A 27,142-nucleotide genomic window follows, 5' to 3' on the forward strand; every position below is an offset into this window, starting at 1 on the left:
TGGTGTTTATAAAGTTTTTATTTTCTGTTTTCTTAAAAATAACATTTGATTTCCTTTATGCATGTGTGACGTGTACGTATTTCCCTAGGCTGAGTAATAGGCAGATAAAGACAACACGAAGCGGGGTCCCCAAGTGGAGGCGGGGGCTGGGTGTGAGTAGATGGGGGCACAGGAGAAAGGGAGAAATAGGGTGATCCACAGGACACTTGAGTGCCCCTCAATGCACACACACGGTCTAACACTTTGTTTTTCGATTTTTTTTAAAGACATCTAAAATTACTGAGAGATACGATTTCAGCACTTAAATATACAGACGGAAATCCAAGCACTGGAACACAATTCTTAACTCTAAGCTCAGTTATTGCACATAACACAGTTTAAGTAGGCTTCAGGCTATAAAGCAGTTTGCTCTGCTTGGGACTTCCTCAGGATGTCTCGAGTCTCCTTTTGCACCCCTAGTGTCTCTTCCCTTGACCCCTGCCAGCCCACAGCCTCGTGATGCCAGGCGTCAGTGGATTAGCCATTCATTCTCCCCAAGGGCTGAGGGTGAGGCTTTGGTGAAATGGAGGGTTCCCACATTGATCCCAATGGACCCACGCACTCAGAGGTGGAGTTGGAAGCAGATGGAGCTCATGAAAGGCTGAGTGGGTGGCCTGCCCAATAAAACCAGGAGGGCTGGCATGAGGAAGGGTGACCAATGACCCCACGTGGTCACAGTCCCAGTGGGACAGTGGTGGGCAGTCATGATGCCCCATCATGCTCTCCTCAGCTTATCTCCCTCTCCCTCCTTCCTGAGCTCCCACGCCGTGCCTCCTCCCCCATCACCCTTGGACCCTCTTTGATTGGTCTCTCAAGGCACATTTGTTCTCTCCAGCTTCAACCTACCCTATCTTAGACACACCCATCTCTCCCAGCACCCACGGGTAAGGAGGCCTGCGGTAGCCAAGGGCAGCTCCAGAGCCAGGCAAGAAACTGTTCCTTTAAAATTTGGGTGACTTCTTTTCCATGCAGCCCTAATTCTGCTGCCTGCCTAAGCAAGAGGAGTGGAAACAGGATGCAGAGAGGAAGTCCAAGTAGAGGGACCAGGGAGGGGCTGGGTGGCAGGCAGCTTGGTCAAGGGCAGAAATCCGAGGAGCCGGGAAAGGACTACCCTGCAACTTTGCCCACGAGGAAACCTCAAGCTTGTCTGGCACGAAGTCACGTGGAGGCCTTTAGCCCACTGGGAACAAGTTGCTTTGTCTAGCCTTGTCTTAGAATGCAGTGAAAAGCAGTGTGGGGGCTTCAGAGATGGCAAGGTTGGACCCCTGAGTCCCACCAGGGTCTAGTTCAGCGCTTTTTGCTTTCTTTCTACAACATATTTACAAGGTCATAAGAACGTGCACAACCAGAAGACCCAGAGACACAGGGAGAGCACGCGCCCCCCAGGAGGGAAGGCAACAGTGAGAGGAAAGGGGTGCCCCTCCCTCTCCATCTGCCTCCCCACCCCAGAACGCCCCAGCATCCTCCAGAGCACCCCCAGGAGGACAGTTCCTGAGGTCTGAGCTGGGACATAGGGAAGAGACAGACAGACTCCCATCCTAGCAAGAGCAGGAAGTTTCAAGTAGCTCTGAGTGAGAGGAGCGGCTGCTCAGAGAGCAGAGGGCTGATGCTAGAAGGCATTTCCCTGAAGTGAGTGTGGGGACCAGCGGGGGCAGGGGGAGGAGGACGGGAAGGGAAGTGGGGGAGATAGGGCGCGGGGGATCTGGAACAGCGAGACACCTTAGCGATCAGAACTGTGCTGCGGAATGAGAAGTGATTCATGGGGCTAACTGGAGTTCCATTATTTCCCCCAAGAGACGGCTTAGAAGATGTTGATTCCAGGGTGGAGTAAAGGGGTGGACTAGGTGAGGTTTTCCATAAAGTCCAAAGACGCAGCAGATGCTACAGAAGCCGGGGACAGCCAGGCTGGGAGCCTTGCCCAGGGAACCTCACCATGCGGGCCCCACACCCTGCTGCCCACCTTGCACAGAGGGTGCCCCTCTTCACATCCCAGGCCCCCAGACATGGTCCCTAGGCTCACACACACTCACACACACACACATGCACTCATCATGCACCAGAGGGCATCAGAGGCCCACATTCCGGTAAGAAATTCTTCACCAAAGGTGTTAAGGAATTTGCTTCAACAGGGAGAACTGGACAGATTAGGAAAAAACATATATGGGGCACTTTCCCATCAATCCTGGCTCCCACCTGATAAGGAAATTTGGGGGGATAGTGAGATGTGGCCTCGGATGCTGGCTGCCCCAGTCTTGTCCCTCTGACTTTTCACAACTCCTGAATACTTTAGGGCTTCGAAACAGAGCTTGGAGAAGACCTTCCATTAGAGCAGCCCAGGGGACCCTCAGAGGGGACAGAGGGAAACCTCAGGGGCTGAGAGGTGTGGGGCTGGAAATGGCCCCTGGGCGCCTCTCCCTTGAGGAGAGATGGAGAAAGATCACAGTCCCGCAGAGCAGAAGGCCTGCAGCTTTCCCTGGCTCCTCCCTCACAGGCTCTCAGGGACAACCCTTTCTATGGGTCTGGGTGGGAGGAAAGCATTTAGTTAAGGGGTCAGGAAGGAGGTGGGCACACACACACCCCTGGCCAAAACCCAGGCCTGATCCTCAGGCCCCAGGACTGGACCAACCAGAGGGATGGGGGCAGGTGCAGCACCCCACAGGGCCAGGCAGAGCTTACCGACCACTTCCAAGGGAGCAGCCCAGACTAGGCCCCCACCTGAGACAACCCCCCCAATCCCGGCTCCTTCTTGGCCACTGCTGGTCACACTGGCTCAGGTTAGGAGACTTTCTCTAATGCTAGGGAGCCCACAAAGGGAAGGGGCTTGCTATGGTGGGTGTCCCAGCCCACCTCATCTCAGGCTGGTGGGGGTGTCACAGCCAAATTGGCCCAGTTTTGTGAGGACCCCCAGTGAGCAGACAGCTCCCTGCCCTCCCTCCTGTCTGCAAGGGGAACATGCCTGCAGGCCAGAGCTTGACCCCAGAAAGGGGAGGGAGAAGGGCAGGCACGGGCAGGGCTGGTTGAGCCAAGGGTAGCAAATTAGGGCAAAGAAGTCAGGGCAAGGCTGGATGGGGCTAGGGGGCGTGGGAGAGAGCATCTCATTTCATCAGTTTTGACCCTGCGGTGCGAGAATGTGTGTATTTTAAAACCAACAATAAATGGAAAGAAAACAACTACAAGGAGACTGAAGGGGCCCTTGGGTGCCTCACTCTGCCAGGAGCAGTGTGGACCAAGGACACATGTGTCAGCACATGCCACACAAACACACACACATTCATTCATACATCCCAGCCGTACATGCCACACGCGTGTTGTGCACACTCATACATTCAGTCCTCCCCACCGGAGCCAGGGTCCTTCTGACTGTATTTTCTGGATCCACTTGCAAGCTGCCTGCTTCAGTCCAGGTCTCTACTGGCCTGTCTCCCCCAGCCGTTGGCACCCTGGCCTGCCACGGCTCCCCGTGGGCCATCTACCAGATGTAGCCTCCGTCGTCCGCCTCGCCCGCCTCCCCCTCTTCCTCCTCAGCCTCTTCGCCCGCTTCTTCTGTCTCCTTCTCCTCCTCGTCCTCCCAGCCGACACCGCTCCCAAAGTCCCCTGAGAAGCCCACGATGTCATCTGTGAGACGAACAAGCCCAGGGGCAGGTTAGGACACTGCTGGCCGCCTCTCCACCCTGCCACACTGAGCCAGGCCCCCACCCGGGTGTTCCCAGGCTCGGGGCAGAGGCACCGCATGCCGTGCCCAGCCCTTACCACAGTCAGGGCTCCCATGTGTGCGGGTGCCAGTCAGCTCCAGACCCAGCTGGTCCACACACCAGCAGTCACCGCTGCTCTGGTCACATTGCATCTTCCGGTAGTAACCGTCCTCGTCACAGCTTGGGATGAAGATTCCTGAATGTGACAGGGCCCAGCAGGGTGAGAGGAGGAGCCTTGGGGTGGGCTCCAGAGAGGTGGCCCTGGAGCCTTGTGCTCGTGCAGGGGTCCAGACCCCACCAAAGCCAGCCAGCCCAGGTACTGACCACCCAACAAGCCTCGATGTCCAGGGCCAGGCTCCAGTGTTTCTTCCAGCTCGACTGACTGGAGACGAGAAAATCCGTCTCCCTAGATGACCTGCTCAGGCCCCAAGATGGCTCCCACCTGCCTTCATGTCTCCCCGACTCCATGGCCCAAGTCTTGTAAGCCAGCCAACCTGATCTCATCATGCTCAACACCCTTGATCCTACAGCTGCTCCTCTGGCCTGGCCTCCCCCGCCGGGAATGCCCAGGTTTCTCCTTTCAGCCCCTCTGATTCTGACCTGCCCTCAGGGCCCAGAACTCCAGCTCCTCTGTCCACTCCACAGATGTCTCCTGAGACCACCACTCTGGGGACCCAGAGATAGACTCTCCCCAGTTAGGGGGGTGAGACACACAGAAACGATAATCCCCGGCGCCACAGGATGAGTGCCCTAAGGCCAAGCGAGTATGCTTGGGGACTACAGACAAGAGAGGATTGCTTCCAGGAGGGAAGACGGTGGCTTTCTGGCAGAAGCAGTGCTAATGCCTGCCACAGAAGGCCACTGGGCCTGTGGTCAATGTGGCTTTGCAGGGCAGTTCCAGTGTTTGGTTTCACGTGTGCTAGTCTCACCAGTGCAGTTAAATGCCAAGTGTTCTCAGGGAGCTATCTGCCCCTCAATCACCACGCTCTAGCCACAAGCGTCCTTTCTTTCTCTTCCCCAGGAACCTTGAGCTTTCTCCTGCCCTCAGCTCTGCGCTTGGCTGGCTCATTCTCATCCCTCAGGTCTCCTCTTGAATGCGAGCTCCCCGGAGAGGCCTTCGCTGACCCCAGGCTAACCTCTGCCCACTTGTACTCTCCCTCAGCATAACACACATGCAAGCCACAGTTGGGAGCGCCGTCTCCTTGGCATGTCCACTGCGTGTTGTGCTTTCCCAAGGAGACTGTGTGCTTTATGAGGCCAGGAACCAGGCTGTCTTGCCCTTCGGTTCTGACCTGGGTTGGGTCTACTGTGTCTCTCCAGGGCTGGCACTCAAGTGTTTGCTGAGTCTGTGAGCGTCTGCTCTGGAGGGGCCTCCCCCAAGCTTTGCACACACTCTTACTGAATGGAGGGTTCTAGGAACCTTCTGCATCCAACCTCCAGCCCCAGCATAAATGGGCACAAAATTTGTGCTTAGAACACGGTGAGAGCTGATTGGGAGACTGTCCCACCACGAGAACAAAAACTGGAAGGGAGTTTCTCTCTCCTGTCTTCCTTCCCTGAGCCTCCTCTGGGCTCAGTGTCTTCCATGTGACCAGGGGCTGGTCCCTCTGGGCCTCAGAGTGACCCCAGGGCACCCCTCCCTGCCTCTTCCTGAGTGCCTAGTCCAGCCCCCTCACCTGGCTTCTTCTTGGCAGCTTCCTGGATCTGGATACGCTCCAGCTCTGCCAGGCAGGGGGGCTCTGTGGGGAGAGAAGCAGCCTCTGATGGGGGCCATCCCAGGCTGCTGGTAGGATTCACTGCAGCCCAGGCTTAGAAACCCAGGCAAGGGGCTCTGCAAGATGAAAAAACCCAGGCCCTGATACGGGGTTGCCCCCGAGTGGGAATGGGATGCATTGATCTCTCCAAGGTCTGCAAAGCTGACTCAGGAACTCTGTGGGATCAAAACCCCCAGGCTCCAATTAGGGGAGGCCATTCCATGGCTGTGGGATGGGCTGAGGTCCACCAAGAAGCCCACATCTCCACTGGGGACTCATGGAATGAGTAAACAGGATTCAGAAGACGAGGTGGGATGAACACACTGATACCCCAGGGGGAGAGGCCCCAGGGGAACATAAGACCAGAGGAAATGTTAGCCAGAAGCCTGAAAATAACTAGCAGCCAAATTTAACTTATCTGTGACCTTGAGAAGTCCCCCAGTGCTTCCATGTGGAGGCCTGACTGATTGTCAAATGCTATCAGTTCCCAGCCTCCTGCCCAAGAAGGCTGCTGTACAGAATGGACGGAATGAACTTCAAAGGCCTGGAAAGTAAAGTGCTGGAATGATGCAGATAGCAGGAAGGCTGGGCAGCCAGGGCCCGTAAAACTCATCAAAACACTCTGCCTTGGCAGAGGGATTTGGGATTTACATGGTGCTCTGCACCCAGATTTTCTCAGTCCTTCCTCATGACAGTCTCCGAGTAGGTATTGTTATCTCCCAAATCAGATGAAGAAACCGAACTCAGGAAAGATTCAATTCCATGCCCAGGATCCCAAACCAGCACGTGGTGGAGCCCTAACAGAAGCCTCAGCCTGGGGCCGTGGACGCTGTACTGCTTCTACCACACGACCACAGTGGGACCCAGGCGGACCACCGGGGGCGGGCCCCACCTCTGGGCTGGGCAGATCAGCTGACCCCTGGGAACCTCAGTTTCCCCATTGATGACAGTTGCCACTCGGCCTAGATGATCTCTGAGCACATGTCCAGCTCTGGTTCAGGATATATAAAGCTAGCAAATGATGCCATGTCTCTAAGGCTAATGATCACCTATGTAATCACATATTTGGGGCAAATAATGTGAGATGTGCCCAAAAGTGGAATCATTGAAAGCCAATGTAGCTTCAGCTTCAGGACCACTTAGCCCTTTCCAAGGCTCTCCAAGAGGCCCCAGAAATCTTACATTTGCAGTTTTTAATACTCTTTAAAAAGGCCTCCAAAAGTGCATAAGCTTCAGGACCCACAACATCTGGATCCACCTCAGGGGATCCCTGCCAAGGAAGGGAGTTAAAGTGTTGGTTTCCTGGGCTCTGCAGACGAGGTGCTGAGAGAGTGCAGCAAGTGGGTGAGCTGTTAAAGTTCTGGGCCTGGGGAGTGGCCAAGCAGGAGCCACGCTGACTCCCAAAGAGAGAGCCTGGAGTGAGGGGCAGAGCCCGTGCAGGAAGGCCAGGGCCCCACTGAGGAGGCGACACTCACTTTCCCTCCAGAAGCAGAAGCACCACTCAGCAGTGGAGACACGGCCGTCCTTGTAGGTGTCACAGGAGTTGAAGAAGGGGCGGATGCAGACCTCGTACTTGTCCAGGTTGATGGCGGCCAGCTCCATCTGGTCCAGGAAGAGGTCGGCACTGGTGTCCAGCTTGGAGAACATCCAGCCGATAGAGTCCTTGCAGCTGGCCCCCAGGCTCTTGTCTAGCCCTGGGGAGAAGGCCAAGGTTTAAACATGCTCAAGGTAAAAACTCCATCCATCTGTCCATCCATCCCTCCACCTCTCCATCAGCCCCAGCCCTCTCTGTTCATGGTCAGGGCAGTTTGGAACTAACCATGGGGGTGAGAATGTCAAGAATGGCTGAAGGTCCATCCCTGTGCCTCTACATAGGACTGCACCTAAACCATTCAAAACCCTGCCTTGAAAGCCCTCCAGGGAAAATAATTCCTAACTTTCCCTTGGCTCCCCATCTAAGGGTTTGAGCTCCTTCTACTCATCTTAAGAAGTTCTCCCTATTAGCTAACCCGAATCCCTCCTGTCTGGTTGAAGCCTACCTCTTCCAGTTCTGGGGTTTAGGCTCTTTTAGGGGCTCAGAGTCTGGCAGGAGAGAGCACAAGGCAGGCTGGCCCCAGTGCACACCTGTCGCCCCATCCCCCTCCCTCCTCCCAGGCAGAGCAACCAGCTCCTATACCACTGGCCGGGCTGGCTCCACTGCTGGCTGAGCCGTTCTGCTTGGAGTTCTCATGAAGGAGCTGGAACCAGTCCCGCAGCCGATCCCCCAGGTCTGCCAGGTCCTGACCTGTGCAGGTCTCTGCAGCTGGCAGAAGAGGGAGAAGGGGGTGGAGGGTGAAGGTGAGGTGAAGCAGCAAGCTCGGGCTGCTGCCCTACAGGCCAGGACAGTGGGCAGTGGTCAGGGATGCTGGAGGGAAGGGGGGTTAGAAATCAGAGGTTCCCTCTCCCTTCTTCCTCCTCTCCCTCCCTTGCACTAAAAGCACACAGTGTGGGCCTCCCTGTGGCTGAGGCCCAAGCCCTCCCGTTGTGTGTTAACCAGGCCCCCCAGCCCCACAGGTCCTTCAGGCCTGTCCCTGTTTTTGCCACTTCTCCCCTCCCACTCTGCAAACCTCTTTTACCGTCCCATAGCCCTGAAGGAGGCCCCCCTGCCTGGCTGTGGCCCAGCACTCCTCATTACCTGGTTTGCCATCGGCAGTGGAGGTGGCAGCCTGCTCTGTGGGGCAGGGGCAGGGGCCCTCGCATCTCACCGTCAGCTGCTTGCTACTCAGGCACGCCTGCTGCTCCAGCTTACACTGCATGAGAAGAGAGGTGGGCCTGGGTGACGGGGGGCTCACCTATGGGTCCCTGAAGCTGGGGACACCCTAAAGCCTACCAGGGCAGCCACATCTGCCTTCCCCACTGGAGACAGGAGGGACAGCACCCATGACAGCCTGGAGGGGCCCTCCTAGTCCCTCTGGAGTCCATGGGCACACAGTGGTAAGGAGCAGCAGGCCCACGAAGGGGGGTCCCAGGGAATCAAAGTCTCCCATGAACCCCCCTCTGCACCGGCCCGCCCTCTCTACACATTCCTCTTTCCCAGGACGCCCATCTCCCCACCCCCTCCCAACACCCCTGCCCTGTTGAGCTGTCTATTGCCCACCCCCTCCTTGCACTCACGGCCTGTCCTCCTCCTCACCACAGTCCCTTGGTCCCTGGGCAACTGGCTGCTGGCTGGTCTTCCCATAGTCACTCCAGTGGGCTCTGCTTAGCTCTCTTGATAACAAACAGCTACCAGCTATTGAACACCTGCTAATTCCCCACCCTTCTCTAAAAACCCTCTCCCGCAGCTGTTTGCTGCAGCCAGCTTCTGAGAGGGGCTCATCCACGCCTGCCCTGAAAGCCTTTTCCCCTGGTCGTGTCTGGTTTCTCCCTGTGAGATGACTGCTAATAAGAAGCGGGTTGTCACAGCACTTTACGTTATCCCACTTGGTCCTTGACAGCTCTGTGAGGGAGGAATTGTGTTTCTCGTGCTCAGCAGAGAACATGGAAGCTCAGAGAGGCCCAGTGACTCGCCCAAAGCCAGGCGGCCGGGATGGAAGCCAGACTTCCTGATGACCTCTACCTCCCTAGAGGACAGGGCACAACCCTCAGACCACAGCTTCTTGCCCAGAGCTCGCTTTGCCCCGGGGCTGTGTGACACAGCGCCCTTCTCCTTCTCCCTCTGTCGGCCCCATCTCCTTCGTACCCCTCCCCCTCACGCCTCCTCAGTGCAGCTTTTGCCCTCAGCCTCCTGCTTATTGTCTCTCTCCCTTCTCTTTCTTGTCTGGGGTACCTCATCCCCTCCCCAACTTCAATCATCACCCACAGCGGGGGGCTCTTAAATTTGCATCTCACCCCAAAAGGGTTCCTAGGCCCTAGAGCCCAACCCCAGCCAACAGTCAGTGCCGTCCAAAACACAAGCAACTCCCAACCCCTCGTTGCTGGTAGAAGCGTTCACAGTTAGCACCTGCATCTCTATGGTACTTTAAAGTTTATAAAATGCTTTCACAAATAACATCTCATTTAATCTTCGCAAAAATCCCATAGGGTGGGAATTTGTTCCCCCAACCATCGTTCCCTCACACTTATTCATCTTGTGGAGGATTATTTCCTCCTGCCCCAGAATGCCTGGTGCTTGCTGGTGAACACCATCCCCTCCATGTGGGAATCTGCCTGTGGGAAGCTCCATCCTTCACCCCCCCAACAACAGGACCACAGAGCTCCTTCCCTCCATAGCCCTCCCTACCTTCCTGAGGCCCTTACCTCACTTATTCTGACTTGCAGTTACCTGCCCACCTGAGCCTTCCAGGCCCCACCACCTACCTACACCTGCCCGAGGTCAGGAGCAGGGTCTGGCTCAGACTCTCAGGCAGCCCCAGCCCAAGGCTCAGGTGTCCCTACTATGGTTGGCCATATTGAATGCACTGTCCAAGTGCATGTGACCCCACGTCAGCACTGGGAGCCCCTGAGGAGGCCCCAGATGAGTCGTCCTCTTGGCTTCTTGTGATCTCAGGTATACCTCCCCCACCACCTGGGGCTGGGGCTCCTCACCACCGAGCTGTAAGTGTGGCCATCAGAGCCGCAGATGGAGGTGAGCTGGGCCATGTGACAGGGCTTGCAGACGGAGTCTTTATTTCCATGGACTTTCAGGGTTGGCTGCTTGATCCTACAGGAGAGAGATAGGGAGGGCACAGGGATGGAGGCCAAAACAAGAGAGGGACAGGGGAACAGAAGGTTCAGGAGACCAGTTCCAACAAGAAGCTGGAGCTGCAGCCACCTTCCTGCCCCTGCCCACCCTCCCCCCTCCCCCCAGCCAGACCCTCCTCTAGCTCAGACAGGTGGAACCCTCTGGCAGGGTACAGACCCCCAGCTTCCCCTCTCGAGGTTTTACTGAGTCCACCAGGGCCTTCATGTAGCAACTCCAGGTCTGACTGTAAGACGTAAAAGGTGGGTGCACCTTCCATAAGTGGTCAGACCAAACCAGAGGTTTCAAACTGATGGCCCGTGGCCCACATCTGGCCTGTTGACTCACTTTGTTTGGCCACAATAGGTTTTTGTTTTTAATTGAGTTATTCACCAACGTTTACAAAATGGAAGAGTTCACATAAAAACCTGGATTCCTGGCCTTTCTTAGTAACACGGAAGATGTGGCAGTCCTGGTCCTGCGTTCCCACATAGCCATAATCAGCCCTTGCCAAGAAACAGCTGCCCTCTCTCCACAGGGCTGGGCTCACCAGAGTGGTCTGTCACTGAGCTCTCTTCATGCATTTGCATGACTTGCCAGGCCCCTGCAGCCATCTAAGATTGCAACCCTAAGTCTCTGGTCCCTGATTCTATGATTCAGGAAAGCAGGGAGGGAAATGGGACCTTTTCAGGGGGTCGTGGAGCCAGGTAGGGTCTTGTCCTTGGGCTGGAGCTAAGGTCCCAAATACCGCTCACCCCTTCCCTCCTCTGCCAGCCTCAGAAGCTACAGCCTTAAATATTTCGTGAACTTGTTGCATGTCAGAGCTGGAAGGAACCTCAAATTATCTGGTCCAACCTATTTGTCCCACGGATACGGACACCAAGGCCCAGAGAGGAGATGTGACTTTCCCTGGGTCCCACACTGTTTGGTAATTGATCTCATAGAGCATGGTGATTTTAAAATACATCCACAAATTCTTCGTCACACCTATCTTCAAAAGATGGAGCCCAATCCACTCCTCTAGAGTGCAGCAGCGCTTGTGACTCACTCCTAACAAATACAAGTAGCAAAGTAATGAGGTGTGATTTCCAAGACTAGGTCAAAACGACGACGTTGTGGCTCCCTCCTTGCTCTCTCTCTCCCTTGGATGGCTCGCCTTAGGGGAAACCAGCTGCCATGTTGTGAGGACACTCAAGCATCCCCAAGGGAGAGGTCCACGTGACTAGAGCCAAGAGCCATGTAAGTGAACTTGGAAATGGATCCTCCAGCCTTAAGATGATGCAGCCCCAGCCAACATCCTGATTGTAATTTCATAACACATCCTGAGCCAGAACCATCCAACAGAACCACTTCTGGATTCCTGACCCTCAAAAACTGTGTGAGGTGATACATGTTTGTTGTTTTAAGCTGCTGGGTTTTTGGCTAGTTTATTTCACAGCAATAGGTAACTAATACATAGGAGAGGGCCAGCCAAGCCCTTGCTCTTTAAGCAAACCCCACCCCCGGGGCTCAACCTCGCCAAGCCCCTCACCTGTGCTCCAGCTTCTTGCGGCTGATGCACATGGCCCGCTGGTAGCCCTGGGCGATGCACACCTTGTGACGGCTGCACTTAACCTTCTGGCAGGGGTCCTTGGTGGTGTCCAGGGCTGCAGGGACATAGGGTCGGGACACAGGTCACCTGGGAATCGGTATCAGAGAGCCCAGGAGCCCTCAGCCCCACTTCTCACCTAGGAAGCCCCTCTCTCCAGCAGTCCTTGATAACCAGAGCTCCTCAGTCCAGAAGTCCCACCCCCATGGGACCTGGCTGCCCTAGGAGCCCCCAAGGCCAGAGTCAGACTTGCCCTCTGGTCTCAAGTCTTCACCAGTATCAGTCACCTTCCCCCACCTGGGAGGGGCATGTTACCTTCATCTCCCTGCTGATTGTCCTCCCAGCTCTTGATGTAGTCATCCTAGGGAAGGACAGAGATGGGTGGGGGAGAAGGGAAGGGCAAAGATTCAGCCCAGAGTCAATCAAGGTTCAACTCCAGGGCCAGGGAGAAGAGAGGGCTGGGCCACTGCTTCCACATGCAAATTGCCACCATCCTGGTGGCTGCCCAGATGACCCCTGTCCACCCAGGCCTTGCCAGCTGCCTCACCTAGACCTCTATCCCTCTAAACCTATGTCCAGAATCCCTTCCAGCCTTTCCCATACATTCCTTACTCCCCTCATCCCACACTAGATGCTGCAGGGAAGGAGAAGTCAGGGTGAGGATGTGGAGGGAGAGAAGGAGAGTGGGGTATGCAGCTGTTGGGGGACCATACGCGTTGGAGCCCCAGGCAACACTTACCTCTACCTCCTGGGGATCAGGAAGCAGCAGCCAGCCATGGGAAATGGAACAGGAGGACAGAAGGAGAGACAGAAATTTCAGTGGGAGGCCCACCCTCTGACCATGTGGTCCCAGGGCTCCCCAGGCCTCATCATGTGGCCATGGGTGCTGGGCAATGGTCTTTGATTGCTACGGTCCTCTGACCCCTAGGGCCTCCAATGGTGGGACAGTATTCCTATGTCTTCACCACAGAGAGCTTAAGGCCAGGGCCCACTTAGGGACGGCCCTAGGAGCAGTAGGGGTGAGGCCCATGGCCCACCGCTTCACTCCAGGCCCTGAAGCTGGTCCCAGCAGCCCAGCCTTGGCCTCATCACCAGGACAGGTGTCTGAGGGGCCCATGCTGCCTGGGAACAGTGGCTCTCAGGCCCGTGCCTTGGGTGTGCCATAAATGCCACTTGTCCTCTGCCAGGGTCCCTCCCTCGGCAGTCCCCTTCTTTCACACCTGCCCACCATGTGAGTGAGGTGGGAGAAAAGGCCTCTCTCCCAGGCTGCACAGGAACTGTTTTCCACTCAAGGTCTGAGTTCCCTACAGAGTTCGGATGGTGCACTGAGAGAAATGGGAGCCACTGTCCCTCCCAATGTCAGTGGCTTCCTCAGTTACCATAGTCTAGCTACAAATCCTCAGATTCAGAGGATCCTGAGAAGGCCCTCTGAGGTGATCTGGCTCAGCCCCACCCGTGTGAAGGCAAGGCTGGGAAGCCTAGAGATGGGAAATGACCTGACCCAGGTCCCACCATCACAGAACCCAGGTTTCCCAATGCCCAGCACAGACCTCTCTTCTGGCTACAACACACAGTCTCCAAGACCTAAGGCACATAAGAGATTACTCCTCACCCTGTCAAGCCACAAGGGCCTCCCCTGGGCCTGTGGACCCCAGCATGGCCAAAGGCAGAGTGGCTCCCACCCAGCCTAGCTCCCCGGCATGAAACCCTCAACTTGTTCTGGTGTCCCTGCTTTCCCACATGGGGCAGAGGCAGTTGCTGAAAACCAGCAAACAGCTCCAGGGTGACCTGGTGGAAGTTCTACCAGGCAGGCAGGGAGAGGCTTCTTGGGACTGGAGGCTAGCAGTGCTAAGGAGCCAGCTGCGGGCCCCCTCCGGATGGGGCTCCAGGAGCTGCGGGTAGAAGGGCACAAGGAGCCTTGCATAACTGACCCCTCCACACTGTTGGATAGGGGTAGGAAGGGGCCAGACCTGTCAGGTCTGGGGGAAGAGGACTGGGGGATCCTGCACCAGAAGGCACCAACATTGGTGCAACAACAAGCACAAAGGAGGGCAAGCACAAGGGCTTTGAAAGCCCAAGGGCTCTGGGGCCTCTGAAGAGCCCTCTGGAAGTTGACTGGCATCAGGAAGAGGCTATCAACATGGCCTCCTGGGCAAAGGCCAGAAAGGAGGCAGAGCCAAGCAGACAATTGGCATCACTGCCAGGTAAGGCATACTGTGGTCAAGTGTGTACCTGAGAGTGTGCTTCTGTACATTGTGTGCATTTGTGCAGGCTCTGGGTGCACACATGCATGTTCACAGGCATGTATTCCAGAGCATGTATGTGTGCAAGTATGCGTGTCCTGGTATGTAAGCACGTGTCTATATGCACACATATGTAAGCAACAGTGCATGCTGGGTGTGCATAGGAAACAAGAACACTTCAAGGCAGCTCATCCTATGCCAGATGGTTTTTATCCAGAAAGGATGTAACAAAGCCCACTTCTGTGAGCAACCTCCAGTTTTCATATGTGGGCGCCAAGGCCATCCCTCGTGCTTGGCCTTCCTGTCGCTCCCACAGACAGAGGGCAAGGTGGGATGGGAAGGAAGTGGGGAGGGCAGGAGACCAGAAGACCCCTGCCCTGTGAGAGTCTGGCTTGCACTGGCTCTGCTCTCTCTTTCTGTCTTGCTGTCATGTGTGTCTCTATGAATCTCTTTGTCCATCTCCCTTTCTCTCTTTTTTTTTCTCTCTCCCCCTTCACTCTGCCCACACCTGTTCCCCAAACCCCATGTCCAAGCAGCTAAGTGTCCTGCAGCCTTTGGGCCCAGAAGCAGGCAAGAGGAAAGCCTCAGGAGGGGCTTCCAGGGAACCTGGACTGGGCGGCCCCTGGGGCACCAGACAGGCCAGCCGAGGCTCCTGGCTCAAGCACCCACCCAGTTCCACATGGCCTGGCCTGAGCCCTCTTGAGCCCCTGGGTAAGCATCTAAGGAGACCGCAGAGCTGCTGACAGTGAACTGAGGCACAATTGCCCTCGCTTGCTAGAGCCAAAGGAAGCCAGCCCAGACGCACTCCTTCTCCAGGAACTGCTCAGGGTAGAGAGTGTCCACTCCACCACAGATGGGAAATGGAGGCTGAGAGTGGCCAAACGGCTGAGGCCAGGGTTGCAAGGATTAGGGGAAAAGTAGGGCCCTGGCTTCCATTAAGGTGGGTTCTTCCCATGTGCTCCTTTGTTCCCTGGAGGGGAGTGGCCATGAGGTTATGACGAGCATGGGGCAAGTGGATGGTGTGAGTCACCTGGCCCCAACCAACAAGGTCTGTGTGCCTCAGAAGCGGGCACCGGAGTGGGGAGGGCCCTGGGGCCTCGGTGCCTGCTCACTCCCATGCTCTGGCCCCCGCCTCGGTCCTCACCTCCAATCTGGCTATGAGAAGAAGCCTTTGGGACTCAGTACAAAATGGGTTCTCAAAAGTCAAGACCAAGAATTTCTGATCAGAAATCCAGGGGAAAGTGGGGTAAGGGAAGAGGGAGCTCTAAGAAAGGGGCTTTCACCTTCCGGCCCCTTTGTTAGAGCCCTGGTGGGGAGCCATCTCCACCCCCCAACAGAGCATAGGTAAGACTTCTCCCCTGGAGTCAGCATGCAGGGATTGAGTCCCTTCTGTATACAAGTGTTGTCCTGGGTTCTAGCTAAGCTCTTTGTCTTCACTGCAGTGGGTGGGGTGGAGGGAGGCCTGAGTGGTTCTGGATCCCAGGACCCTCACTCCCAAGAGAATGGGAGCAGCCAGTCACAGAGGGGGATGAGGAGGAGAGAGGCCCTGGAGTCACACAGAATCCCCATGCTCTCCCTACCAGCACACCTTGGGCAAGCACCTTGACCTTTAGGCGCTCAGCACCTGTCTCCTGGGACTACTCAGAGATTAAAGGAGGTGGTGTCTTCAGGGTACCCAGTGTTCAGAAATTATTCAACAAATAGAAGCTGTTATAGCAGAAGAAGAGACCACAGACTTTGGGTGGAGAAAATGGCAAAGGGGCAGGAAACCGGCAAGGAGAGGCCACATGAGGGGCCCCTGCAAGTGGAGAAGAGAGAGGTCACCATGAGGAGGGCAGAGACCTGTGGGGTGTGAGGAGAGTTGCTCCGAGGGGTCTTGGAGGGGAAAGGGCAATGAGGAAGTCCTCTGACTGGCACAGGGGCAGAGCCCAGGGACACACGTGGGGGCCCCTGAGGTCAGTTGTGGGCTGGCTTGTCTATAAGCTGAAAAAGGTGTTTGTTGGCAAGTGCAAATAATGCCTTTCAACAGAGCAGTGTCTATTTATGGCACCCAAGTGGGCCCATTAGCAGTTGTGAGAAATTCCGGTAAAGGCACCAGGGTCTTCTCAGGAAACAGGAGGCCTGCTTCTGTCCTGGCTCTGCTGCCAGTCGATCATATCCTCCCCTCAGAAAGAGGGATTTCGAAGAGCCCATCTCTAGGATGCTGGGGCGAGGGCCAGGCCCAAGGGGAGATGGATCATAGGCTGAGATCAAAAGTTCTGGGTTAAAGGTGAACACATCTATTTTACCGGGTTAGTACAACCAGCGTGACCTCCCCTGCACCCAGCGATGCTCAGCACAGAGCAGGCATTTGGAAAACTTTTGGAATGTACAAGTGGACCTGGCTTGTATTTCATGGTGCTTTTATATCAAGTCCTCTCCATGTATTTTTATGTGTCTGTCTTCCTTTTATCCTCACAATGCTGTGAAGCAGGCAGGACCAATAGGATCAACCCCATAAAAAACGAGAAAACTGAGGCTTGGAGAGGCAGAGGCACCAGCTGAAGGCCACAAGACAGATGAAGAGCTGAGCCAGGACTCCCTGTTCCTGACCTGACCTTACATGGATGTGGGGGTCTCTTGAGAAAGAAGCAGAGTCTTGCTCAGAGAAGGGGGCAGGGGAAGACGTGGACAAGACTTTGGATCTGGAGTCTGCTATCACCTTGGCTCATTGTGCATCCTTGGCAAGTCACTTCCCCCTCTGTTAAGTGTTCCCCTCTGTGCCATGTGGGTGCACATTAGAACCACTCACGGAACTTCTTAAACCTTCCATTGTCCAAGTGCCACCCGAGCCCATTGGGATCTCCTGGGTTGGCTGGCTCCAGTAGAGCTCCTGCTCGTGCTAAGCAGGCAGCTGAGTGGGCCCACTGCGGAGGGAGCCCACTGCGCCAGCTCTCAGGCTAAGGTCTTTCCAGCACTGCATCTTATGTCTAATGCTCTTATCTGCTCTGGTTCCTTCACCTCTCAGATGGGGCCCCAAGGATGAAAAAGAGCAGCTACTTTCCTGCCTCTGAGGGCACCTCACACAAAGCAGATGCTCAATGCAGACTCACTGGAACCCAATTTCCTGACTTCCAACTCCAGGCCTTTTCCTTTGAAGCACATATCGTACCATCCTCTCCAATTATACGACATCAAGCCAAAGACTCTGCCCAGCTCTTGTCTTCCCATCCCGTCCACTCCACCTCCTGAATCTCTCTCTAGCCTGTCCTCCCCTCACCACATCCACTGGTCCTGCCTCACCAACCCTGGCCTCCATTACCGCAATCTCTCTCTCTCTCTTGTCTCCCTGCCCCCACCCATCTTCCAGACCACTGCAGCCACAGGGATCTTTCTAGAACACAGTTCTGATCACATCTCTCCCTCCTTAAAATCCTTCACTGAATATACAGTTTGCACTCATTTTGAAAAAAAAATGTAAAAGGTGAGTAGGTAAGGGGCTGGCCCCGTGGCTCAGTGGTTAAGTTCGCGTGCTCCGCTGCAGGCGGCCCAGTGTTTCGTCGGTTCGAATCCTGGGCACGGACATGGCACTGCTCATCAAACCACGTTGAGGCGGCGTCCCACATGCCACAACTAGAAGGACCCACAACTAGGAATATACAACTATGTACCGGGGGGCTTTGGGGAGAAAAAGGAAAAAAATAAAATCTTTAAAAAAAAAAAAAAGGTGAGTAGGTAAAAAGGATTTGTACCAGAAAGTTAACAGCGGTTTCCTCTTGGTGGGGGGGGGGGGGGGGGTGGCGAATAGGAATACAGAGAATTTTGGCATCCTTCTGCCTTTTTTCCAAGTTGCAAAAATTTCTACAATGAATATGTATTACTTTTGTACTGAAGAGAAAAAGCCACAGTAAATATTATATCTTAAAAACCCTCCTTGGTTCCCTGTCACCTACAGAAGAGAGTCCATCTTCTCCTGACCTGTTCCCGGCTACCTCAGCCCCGTGTCCTTCCAGCAGATGTTTCAGCACGGCCAGCCCTCGGCACAGCCTTCTTCCCCCTCTGGAACACGTGTCTGCATCCAGCCCCTGAACTTCTATTCATCTTTCAAAACCCAGTTTGGGCATCATCTTCCCTAATGCGCATCATATCCAGTTTTCCTTCAGGACTACTGCACCTGTAGAAGTTTATTATTGCTCCGGTTACACCAAGCAATGTCATTGCTTCTGCCCTATTTAGATGGTAGTTCCTTGAGGGCAGAGACCACATAAAGTTCATCTGTCTGTGCCCAGCACCTAGCACCTAGTAAAAATGCTACAAATAACAGCTAACAGCTTTTCAGCAATTCCCAGGTGGCAGGCATCATCTGAGCACTTTACATTCATTGGCTCATTTACTCTTCACAACAACCATAGAGAAAATTACTATTATTATCCCCATTTCTCAGGTGATAAAATTGAGGCTTGGGAAGGTTGACTTACACAGGATCATACATCAATTGCACAGCAGGAAAGTGTTGGCATCTCCAGAACCGGGGCTCCAGAATCTGTGCCCCTAACCAGGACTCTGCACTGCTCCATAAACCCACAAACTTTAACAGATGAAGAAAGCCCCAGGCCAGGGGCTGGACTAAGGAGGCCCAATCCCAGCTCGTGGGTCCCTTTAGCCAGAAAAGAGGACTGGCAGTGGTGAGGGAAGATACCCGGGGGCCCCCCTTCTCCAGGCATTTTCCAGAAACCCCTTCACACACTCCTGATTGGGCTGGTTTGGAGCTAACCCATCTCCTGCTTTGATCTCTGTGCCTCGGCTTGGTTGCCATGGAGACGGGCCCACTGTGCCAAGCTGGAAGAGAGATGGTGGTGAGTGTGCAGGCCTAGATGGGCTTAGGGTGGCACATGCTGGGTGTTTCCAAGTGCTGTTTACTTCCTGCCATTTTAATTAGCACCCAAATCACCCGCTCACTTCACAGCTTGAATTAACCCAATCTCGCTCAGCCTCTCCATCTGGTGGGGAGGATGAGACACAGCAGTGAATTGAATAAAGGAAGAGCAGCCCCCCCAAGGCCCTGATTTATTGAGCTAAAAACCACCTGGGTAAACCTCCACCTGCCTCTTTGCACCCCCTGGGGCTGGAATCAGGGCACGGGGTACCCATGTTGCCTTGCCTCTGACTGCCAACAAGACTTTGGGCTAGAGAGTCTTGCCTTCTCTGGACCCCTCTTCCTTGTCTATAAAATGAAGATGAGCCCCTTGCCTTCCTCCCTGAGCTTCAGAGGGACTCGGCACGATGACGGCTGAGAGAGCACTCTGTAAACTGTGAAGCTCTGTACTTTCAAAAGCCATGAAACAGGACCAATGAAGCGCAGGTTCTTCGGCACACATGGTGGGAGCCTGGGGGAGGGGTGGGCAACAGGCGCTTTTGGTGCTCATGGTCACAGGGGGGCCTCAAATGTAGATTCTGACATCACTGAATGAAGATCTACTGACAGGATGAAAGATGTTCATCAAGAGACTTAAAATGAACCACAAGTTTTGTAACCCTGTTATGGCATTTATTCATTTTTTTAAAATAAATTAAGAACCTCTAAAATGAAAATGGGCCAGGCCTCTCTCAGCCTCTGAAAGGCCCTGTCGCCAGCATTATCTTTGCCTCATTCCTCAGGCAACGGAGGCTCCGATGGAGCCCAGTCCATGGAGAAGGCCCAGGCGTAGGGGAACTTGCGGTTGGGGCCGCCCCCTTCCCCTCCCTGCAAACAGCTGGGGAGCCCAGAGTGAGGGACCAGGAAGGAATGATGAGAGGTGAAGTGGGGGCCACCTGGCCTCCTTCTCAGCTAAGGACTGACACCCACACCACAAGCCCAGGCAGAAGGCATCTTGAGGAGGCAGTGTCCTCTGTGTGGAGGAGGTTGGGAAGGGGGGCAGTCAGATATTTGCTCCTCTCTCAGTGGGAGTGGCGAAGGCTATGGGTTAGGTCTGGACAAACAGAAGGAGACAGGCATCTGGCAGACTCCCTGCCTCCCACTTCCTCTCCCCTCAGAGGAATTTTCTTGGAGGGCAAAAATGTACTTATCACTCCCTGCATGCCAGGAGCTCTACCCAGCCTCAGGTATGCCCGCACCAACGTCCTCCCACCCCAGACTCCCCCAAGCCTGATCTCTCCACTACTCCAGGGGCAGCTCAGGCCACTACCCTAGTCCTTGGGTTTCTGCTCCAGGTGGCCCCAGCAATCCACAAAGGGCAGAGAACAAGGGAGAAGCACAGGGGAGGGGCACCTGGAGTTCTGATCTGAGCTGTCTCAGGACCTCGGTTTCCCTTCTGGAACATGAGTTGGGGGCAGGATTTAAATCCCAGGGATCTCTGAGGAAGACGCCAGGGACTGAAGCTGAGGAAACACAAGCATGGTGTGGTGAAAGAGCATGAGGCTGTGAGGGGAGACGGGTTCTCAGGAGCCTGCCCTTCTCTGGGTCTTTCTCCATTTGTCAAATGTGGGGGCTTAGTGATTAATGCTGCTGAGGCTCCGTGGTTCTGCTCCCCTACTGTGTGCACAAACACCCCATGCAGTGATCTGAGGACGAGTGGTAAGACACACAGTCAGTCTTTTCCCAGACCCGCCCTCAGGGGCTTACCACAGGAGGAACATGATAAACACAGGTTAAAAATAACCAGCAGAAGGACTCCTGAGATATAAGCCCAAAGTGTAAGTGATGCCACGAGGCAGCACCAACGTGTACCAAATGAGTTTACGGCCAGTAAATACTGCAGGAACCATAAGGAAGGGGCTACACCCACAACTGAATGCTGGCTGAGCCCTCAGGGGGTCAGAGGCTGGCACATTTCATGAACCACATCCCCCCATAGCCCCCATCTGGACCTAGGTCTGCCCGCCAAGGTCAGACTCACTGGTGTCTAAACTTTGGGTCCAGGCCTAGGCCTACGCACACATTTCCCCTGTCTACAGCCCTAAGAAGATTCACATCATGCCTGCAAGGAAACATATACAGAGGCAGTATGCCCGTCCCCAGTCCTGTGTTTACCCCAAGATGCCATTAGGCCCCGTTTCTCAGGTTTCTCCATGTCTGGCTAATATCCTACCCTGATCTGGTCACAGGTACTTCCTCAGGAGCAAAAGAAAATCCTTTGCCTAAATCCAAAGACTTGCTGCCCAGCTGTGGCAGAGGCGGGGTGTGTCTGTGGGTAGAAGGACTGCTGATGGGCTCCAGTGCTTTCTTCCTGGAGTCACTGAGTGATATGTGCCCTGAAGATTATTCTGTGTAACTTGACCATTAAACCAATGGGAAAATCAAGGGCCAGAAATATGAAGGGGCTTGCCCAAGGTCACATGACTAGTTCTGTCCTCTCACAAGGAAGATAAGCTGAGCCCTCTCCCTGGGCCCTTGAGGCTTGGGGTAGGCCGGAGCTCTTCCACTCCTCCAGACAGCCTCTGACCTTCTGGAGACTGGGAGGGGATGGTGTTGGCTTGCCATGCTCTGCAGACTGTCTAGAAGATGAGGGGAGCATATGACAGCCTCTCCAGCAAAGAGTGCTCTTCGCTCCCTTTCCTCCCAAGGCTTGGAGCCCCACTGGGTGTTCAAGAGTCCCTCACCATGCTGACATTGCTCTGGGAGGTGCCAACCCCTTCAGTGTGGGAGAGGATTCAAAACCAGGGTGGAGGAGGAGGCCAGGGAAGGACCCACCCTCCCATCCCAAACCCCAATTGTGGAATCCATTCTGACCCAGTTTTGGGTTCTTCTCACACACCCACACTGATCTACAAACATCTGTGCAGCTCATCCCTGCACTTGCATTACTTTAGGCGTGTGGGGCGGGGAGAGTGGAGGGGTGGTAATAAGGGAGTCCCTTTGTAGCTAAAACTTGCTACTGGCCTGCTTGGTGATCATAAAAACATGAGAATCCTAAGTAGGCAGCAGGCACTATTTGCCTGGGCCAGACCCCAGGATCGTGGTGAAGCCCCTGGCATTCGGGAGGTGCTCAGACCTGCAGTAATAATGAGTTAGTGGACATACATCACCATCTTTCTCACGGGGACTAAAGCATGGTGTGGGCTAGCCCCAGAAATGACAATCTAGCTGGTAGTTTTCCCATGGGGCTGGAGAGCATTACGTGAAATGGACACCCTCCATCCCTCTAACAAAATGCCTCCATGTTTATGCACTCATTTCAGTCTCCCAGCCCGAAGCTCAGAGAGGTTATGTGACATACCTGGCATCACATGGCCAGCCAGTGGCAGAGCCAGAACCCGAACCCAGGCCTTCCAACTCCCAGGACAGAGCTCTCCCAGCACACTGCACTCCTGTCTCTCCTGGGTGGACAGCTGCTTTTGGAGTGTCACTAGGCCAGGGGATGAGGAGCAGGCTGGGAGCAGACTGCGACAGCAGTTGAAGGCTTTGGCCTACCTTCCTAGGAGGTGCTGCTCTGCCCAGGGCAGCCTGGAGGCTCAAAGGGCACAAGCCAGGGTAGACTCCTTCCCATTTTCACTAAGAATTAGGCCTAGAGTTCCCTGAACAGCAGAGTTGAGTTAGACGACCTGAATTCAAATCCCAGCCCTGCCCCTTACTAGCTATTTGACCCTTGGATAAGTTACTTAACTTCTCTGTGCCTCTGTTTCTTCAACCATAAAATGGGAGGGCTATAAAGTAATGATAACTATCTCACAGGTTGCTGAAGGGCATGAGAGGCAATACAGATCAAATGCTTACTGCAGGGACTGGCAGATGTAAGCGCTCACTGCAATCAACAATCACTGAGTCAACATAAATTAACTAAGTACCTCCTGGGTGCCAAGCACTATGCTAGACACTCAGAAATACATTAAAATTTAATGGGAGTAGAGAGCAAAGTAGAGAAGAGCCAAGAAGAAAAAGAACAGTCAGTGCTGCCTAGCCAGCCTCTTGGAAGCTGCCCGGAAGAATGCTGTGTAATGGGCCTGTCTCCTCTCAAGTGCGCATCCCTGTCTATGAGGCCCTGGACGCTTTGTTCTAAAGACCTGCAGTAAAATCCCATCCAGTCCTGCAGGGGGTGAATCCGGAGATGGCAGCACTGGAGAGCTGGGCTCTGAAAAGCCCAGGCCTACCCAGGGTAGGGCACAGCTGGATCACAACCTCCCCATCTCCTCTGACATGAAATGCCCTCCTCCCTGGCAGCAGGGCACTGGGCATTAGAAGAGATCTACCCAAGCACAGGATGCGACAGGCCCGCGCCCACTGGAGGGGAAGATTACTCCGCTGGTAAATCCTGCCTCCTCTATAATCCCAGAGCTCAGAGAAAGAGTGTTCGACTAACTCCCCCTAACCAGCTCAGTCCAATTCCACACTGGAGCAACTGGCCAAGCGTTCTTCCTCTTCTACGTTCTCCTGACCCCGTCGACACGATTCCCTCAATCTTCCCCCCTCAGTTCAGTCAACACCATTTAATGAGACACGTCCCTCACGCACACTGTCAACTCCTCGATCCTATTCCCCAAGAATATCCCACTCCTCTTGCTTGCCTCCCTTCTATGAGGCAAACTGGGAGCCTCGTGCCATTTTTTGATTGATTGTGAACAAGGTTCTGGCTCAACCTGGCAATGCCTTAGAGGTTCAAAAAGACTCCTATCTCTCCTTTGAGGAGCCAAGCAGCATATTTCCGAGAAAGCTAGCCTGATGAAATGCACTTAAAGCCCAATGGCTACTGCGCCCAACTAGAGGGGCTTCAGCCCTTAGGGTGGGAAGTAGGGCCTCTACTAACAGAGGAGAGATCAGAAGTGTCTGTAGTGCTGACAGAGCCCCTGTGTACAGTCTGTGCACTGCACTACTCCAGGAGGCGCCACTCACACTGTGGCATCCCTAGGGTTATGCAATGCAGTGGCTCTGAGCTAGCAGCCTCCTGCCCTTCTGCAGAAGCTGCCAACGAATCCCCAGAGCCAGACCCTCTTGCCCAGCTTTCCTTGTCCTCCTTCTCTCCCTGACCCTGTCCTCCTGCAGCCAGGGCTACCTTAAATGGGGTTTTAGAGGAAATCTGCCCTATAAAATGCCCCCGGGGCCCCCAGGCCCTAAAGCTTTACCTGAATCCCACGGGGAGAGGTCCTGCAGAATTTCAAATCTGCTGCCTTCCTTCTGATGAGCATGGGAGGAAAGGGGAAGAGGTTGGCACTAATACAGGGAGACAGGTGGGCAGCCCTGTGCCAGGGGGTCAAGCAGTCAGTCATTTATCCTCACCCACAGAGTTGGCTATTGGAAGCAGGTGGAGGAAGGGAGGTGGGGAGGCATTTTTTATTTTTAAACCTACAGGGTTTTGATTAAGCATTTCTTTTCCCTCTGACCTTCACCGGTCCCATTTGGAATATCAAACAGCCAGGGAGTCAGAGGGAGGCCTGGATCAGTTGCGGATGGGTCAGCCTGCAGCCGCCCCCTCGCTGCTGTGGCCAGGCTGCTTCCCAGGCAGCGGCAGGAGACTGCAGCTCATCTGTGCTGGACCTGCAGGGGCCGCGGAAAAGGCCTCGCTGCTGCTCCAAGCTCCCTGGCGGGCCCAGCTGTGGGCGGGGCAAGCTGCCCACTAGGGGCCCAGGCCCCTCAGCCCAAAGACCTGTCAGCGTAGATTACTTCTCATGAATTACAACCTACCAGTTTGACTTTGGAGAGAAACAGCCACTTGTCTTACAAACATATTAAAATCCGCATCTCTGCCTCTTCCCATCAGTTGGCTATGTATCCTATGAAGCATGTCTGTTTGAAACACATTTCTAGGGAACTTCTGGATGTACGCTACTTAAAAGCAGACGAGAAAGGTCACAGTGTGGCCTGTGTTGTACTAGGTGCGTCCGAAGAGGGAATCTGGGGAATGAGGAGCAAGAACCGAGGTCGTAGAAGAGGCTTTCCGAGAACGCGGCATCAGAGAGCGCCAGGTCTGGCGACCAGCCCGTCTCCTCCGCCGCATCCGGGCCCATCCTCCACTTCACACTCCCGCCCCCTTCTCCGGGTCCCAGCCACGCCCTCTGCCCTCCCTCCCCTCACTCTCACTTCCCCCTGCGGGAACGCCGCCTCCGGTTTCCCCTCTGATCTACAGGTGCCCGTAAACAACGTGCGCCCGCTCCTCCGCAGCCGCCTCCCCACCCCCCACCTCGGAAAGTTCGGCCCAAGGTTACGCCGGGGTTCCGGCGGGCGTCTGCCAAGGGCCCCCAGACCCAGCTTCTCGCCTCTCCCCTCTCCTTTTCAAGCCATAGGGCTACGGTGTCTTCTCTCCGGATCGGAGCCGCTCCTCCTGCTGTGGGTTGGGCTCCCCAATGAAAGGTTGGTCCTGGAAAACCAGCCTTCGTTCGTGCTCGCGCCGCTGCACGGAGGTGGCCTCGGGTATTTTCCCAGCCGTCGCCCGCCCCGCATCACGGACACACCTTTCACCATTTCGCCTTATGAGGATTGCTAGTACCCGCCCCCGCCCCCCCCCCCAAAGCTCCAACCAAGAGCCCTGTCCCCGTTTGTTCCCCCTCCCCCAAAGCCCAAGGTGGGAAGAGAGGGCACTCGCGCAAGACGATGCTCCCTTCCCCGCCGGCCCCACCCAGACCTGCCCCTTCTGCAGTGCCCCGTATGTGGAGCCTACAGCATCCACCCGGCTCGGGGCAGGCCTGGGGGCGGCTCGCTGCAAAAAGGGAGGGGAGCAAGTCAGCCGCCCAGCCGCAGCCAGGGCCCCCGCTCCTTCCGCCGCGCACCCCCACCCCTGCATCCTACACCCCTCTCCGCGCCTGGCTTGCAGGAGAGATCCTGTCGCGAGCGCGCGCCCCCGGAGCGACTCCTCGCCCAGGACTTGCCCGGGGCAGGGGTGGGGCTGGGGGGGTCCCAAGCCCGCTGGCTACCGGGTCTTGGGGGACACGAGGAGGGGGCATTGGGCTGTGACGGCGACGGCTGCCCGGAGCCCGGTGGGTGCGCGTTGTTTACTCGCGGTGCAGTTAGCCGGCTGGGCTGCGGGAGCCCGTGGCTGCGACGTGCAGCCGCCGCTCCCGGCGCCGGGGACTCTGCTCCGAACCTCCCTCCCTAAACCGGCGCCCCCGACCCCCGGCCCTCGCGGCCCTGCAGACTCACGTCTCGGAAGCGGTTCCAGTGCTTGATCTTGCCGCTGTACTGTGAGATGGACGACAGCCATTGCTCGTCCTCCATGAAATTGCCGGGGGTCTCGCCCTCCTTGAGCCCTTTGGCGTCGCCTTCGGCCAGGGCGGCTGCGGCAAGGAGCAGCAGCGGCAGCGCCAGCTGCCCGCAGCCCGGGGCGCGCATCGTGGTCTGGGTTTGACCTGGGGGTCTTGACTTCTGCAGTGTTTTAATGTCCTTCCTCCCACCCCGCAGTTGGCGAAGCACACGTCGTCTTCCTCAGTCCTCCTGCGGTCTGACTCCGGTGACAGACGGATAGTGGGTCGTGGCTGAAATGTGACCTGGTTAGGAGATGCACTTGTCTGAAAAAGCCCAGCGCTGGACGCAGAGAGGGAGAGAGAATCAGAGAGGCTGCGCCAGCAGGGGCCGTGTCTGTAACTGTAGCATCAGCATCACGTTTGACATCATCATACCTGGTTTAAAAAAAAAAAAAGGAGGGGGTAGATTTCAAAGGGAAGCGTTAGATCAGAACGCCAAACGCCAGCCAGCCGCAGCGGAGCCCAGCCCAGCCCTCAGGGAGTTGCAAACCAAGGAGTCTGAATCCCGAGATGTCCCTGCTGTCTCTCCAAGGGTGGAGAGGAAGAAGGGGTCTCCCCAGGGAAGATGGGAGAGGGGGGAAAAGACACAAAACTCTCGGGTTACAAAGCCAGCCAGGCTCAGGTGTCTAAAAGGGAATTTGGCCACAGACGCACTCTCCCCCTTGCCTCCCACCCAGAGGGGCCTGCACCACAGCCCTGACAGCTGGCTTCCTAGGAGTTATGGCTCTACAGTGATGGGTGGCTTCCTTAGGACAAAAGCCATACAACAACTGGCTGCCTCAGAACTATTGCTCCCCAGCCCCACAAGTTCTCTTCTGAGCAAGGCCTGAGCACTGAATGGCTGGTGGGACAGAAGCAGACGTCCTCCTCCCCCAGCAGCTGTTTAAGTTCACCCCTTTTGTTAGCTCCTTCTAGGGCAACCCTAAAAGGCAAGTGTCTGACCGTTTCCTCTGCCTTGAGGCTGCAAGTTGAAAAAGGCA

At 55.4% G+C, this 27,142-nt stretch overlaps 1 protein-coding gene across 2 annotated transcripts; it reads right to left on the reverse strand.

The window, feature by feature from the left end:
- On the reverse strand, positions 1-27,142 carry SPOCK2 (SPARC (osteonectin), cwcv and kazal like domains proteoglycan 2). 2 transcript variants are annotated; one of them, XM_070226892.1, is made up of 11 exons: positions 27,105-27,142; positions 26,062-26,537; positions 12,088-12,133; positions 11,716-11,830; positions 10,052-10,166; positions 8,160-8,274; positions 7,662-7,787; positions 6,961-7,179; positions 5,408-5,470; positions 3,790-3,927; positions 1-3,654 (listed from the first exon to the last, which is right to left on the reverse strand). In XM_070226892.1, exons 2-11 carry the CDS (start codon positions 26,248-26,250, stop codon positions 3,509-3,511), a joined length of 1,272 nt encoding a protein of 423 aa, XP_070082993.1. In that variant the 5' UTR covers positions 26,251-26,537; positions 27,105-27,142; the 3' UTR covers positions 1-3,508. The 2 variants fall into 2 exon arrangements, with proteins under 2 accessions (XP_070082993.1, XP_005602510.1); XM_005602453.4 differs by lacking the exon at positions 27,105-27,142 and having other exon boundaries at positions 26,062-26,995.

This window comes from Equus caballus, chromosome 1 (genome assembly GCF_041296265.1).
Source record: "Equus caballus isolate H_3958 breed thoroughbred chromosome 1, TB-T2T, whole genome shotgun sequence".
Classification (NCBI taxonomy): Eukaryota; Metazoa; Chordata; class Mammalia; order Perissodactyla; family Equidae; genus Equus; species Equus caballus.

What these genes read in the sequence shown, in the direction of transcription:
- SPOCK2 (XM_070226892.1), bottom strand. Translation starts at nt 26,250, where the DNA reads ATGCGCGCCCCGGGCTGCGGGCAGCTGGCGCTGCCGCTGCTGCTCCTT. An exon ending in TGGAGCCAGCCCGGCCAGTG is followed by an intron (nt 7,180 to 7,661) that starts GTATAGGAGCTG and finishes CCTTCTCCCCAG; the next exon opens with GGCTAGACAAGAGCCTGGGG. An exon ending in AGCTGCCAAGAAGAAGCCAG is followed by an intron (nt 3,928 to 5,407) that starts GTGAGGGGGCTG and finishes TGTCACATTCAG; the next exon opens with GAATCTTCATCCCAAGCTGT.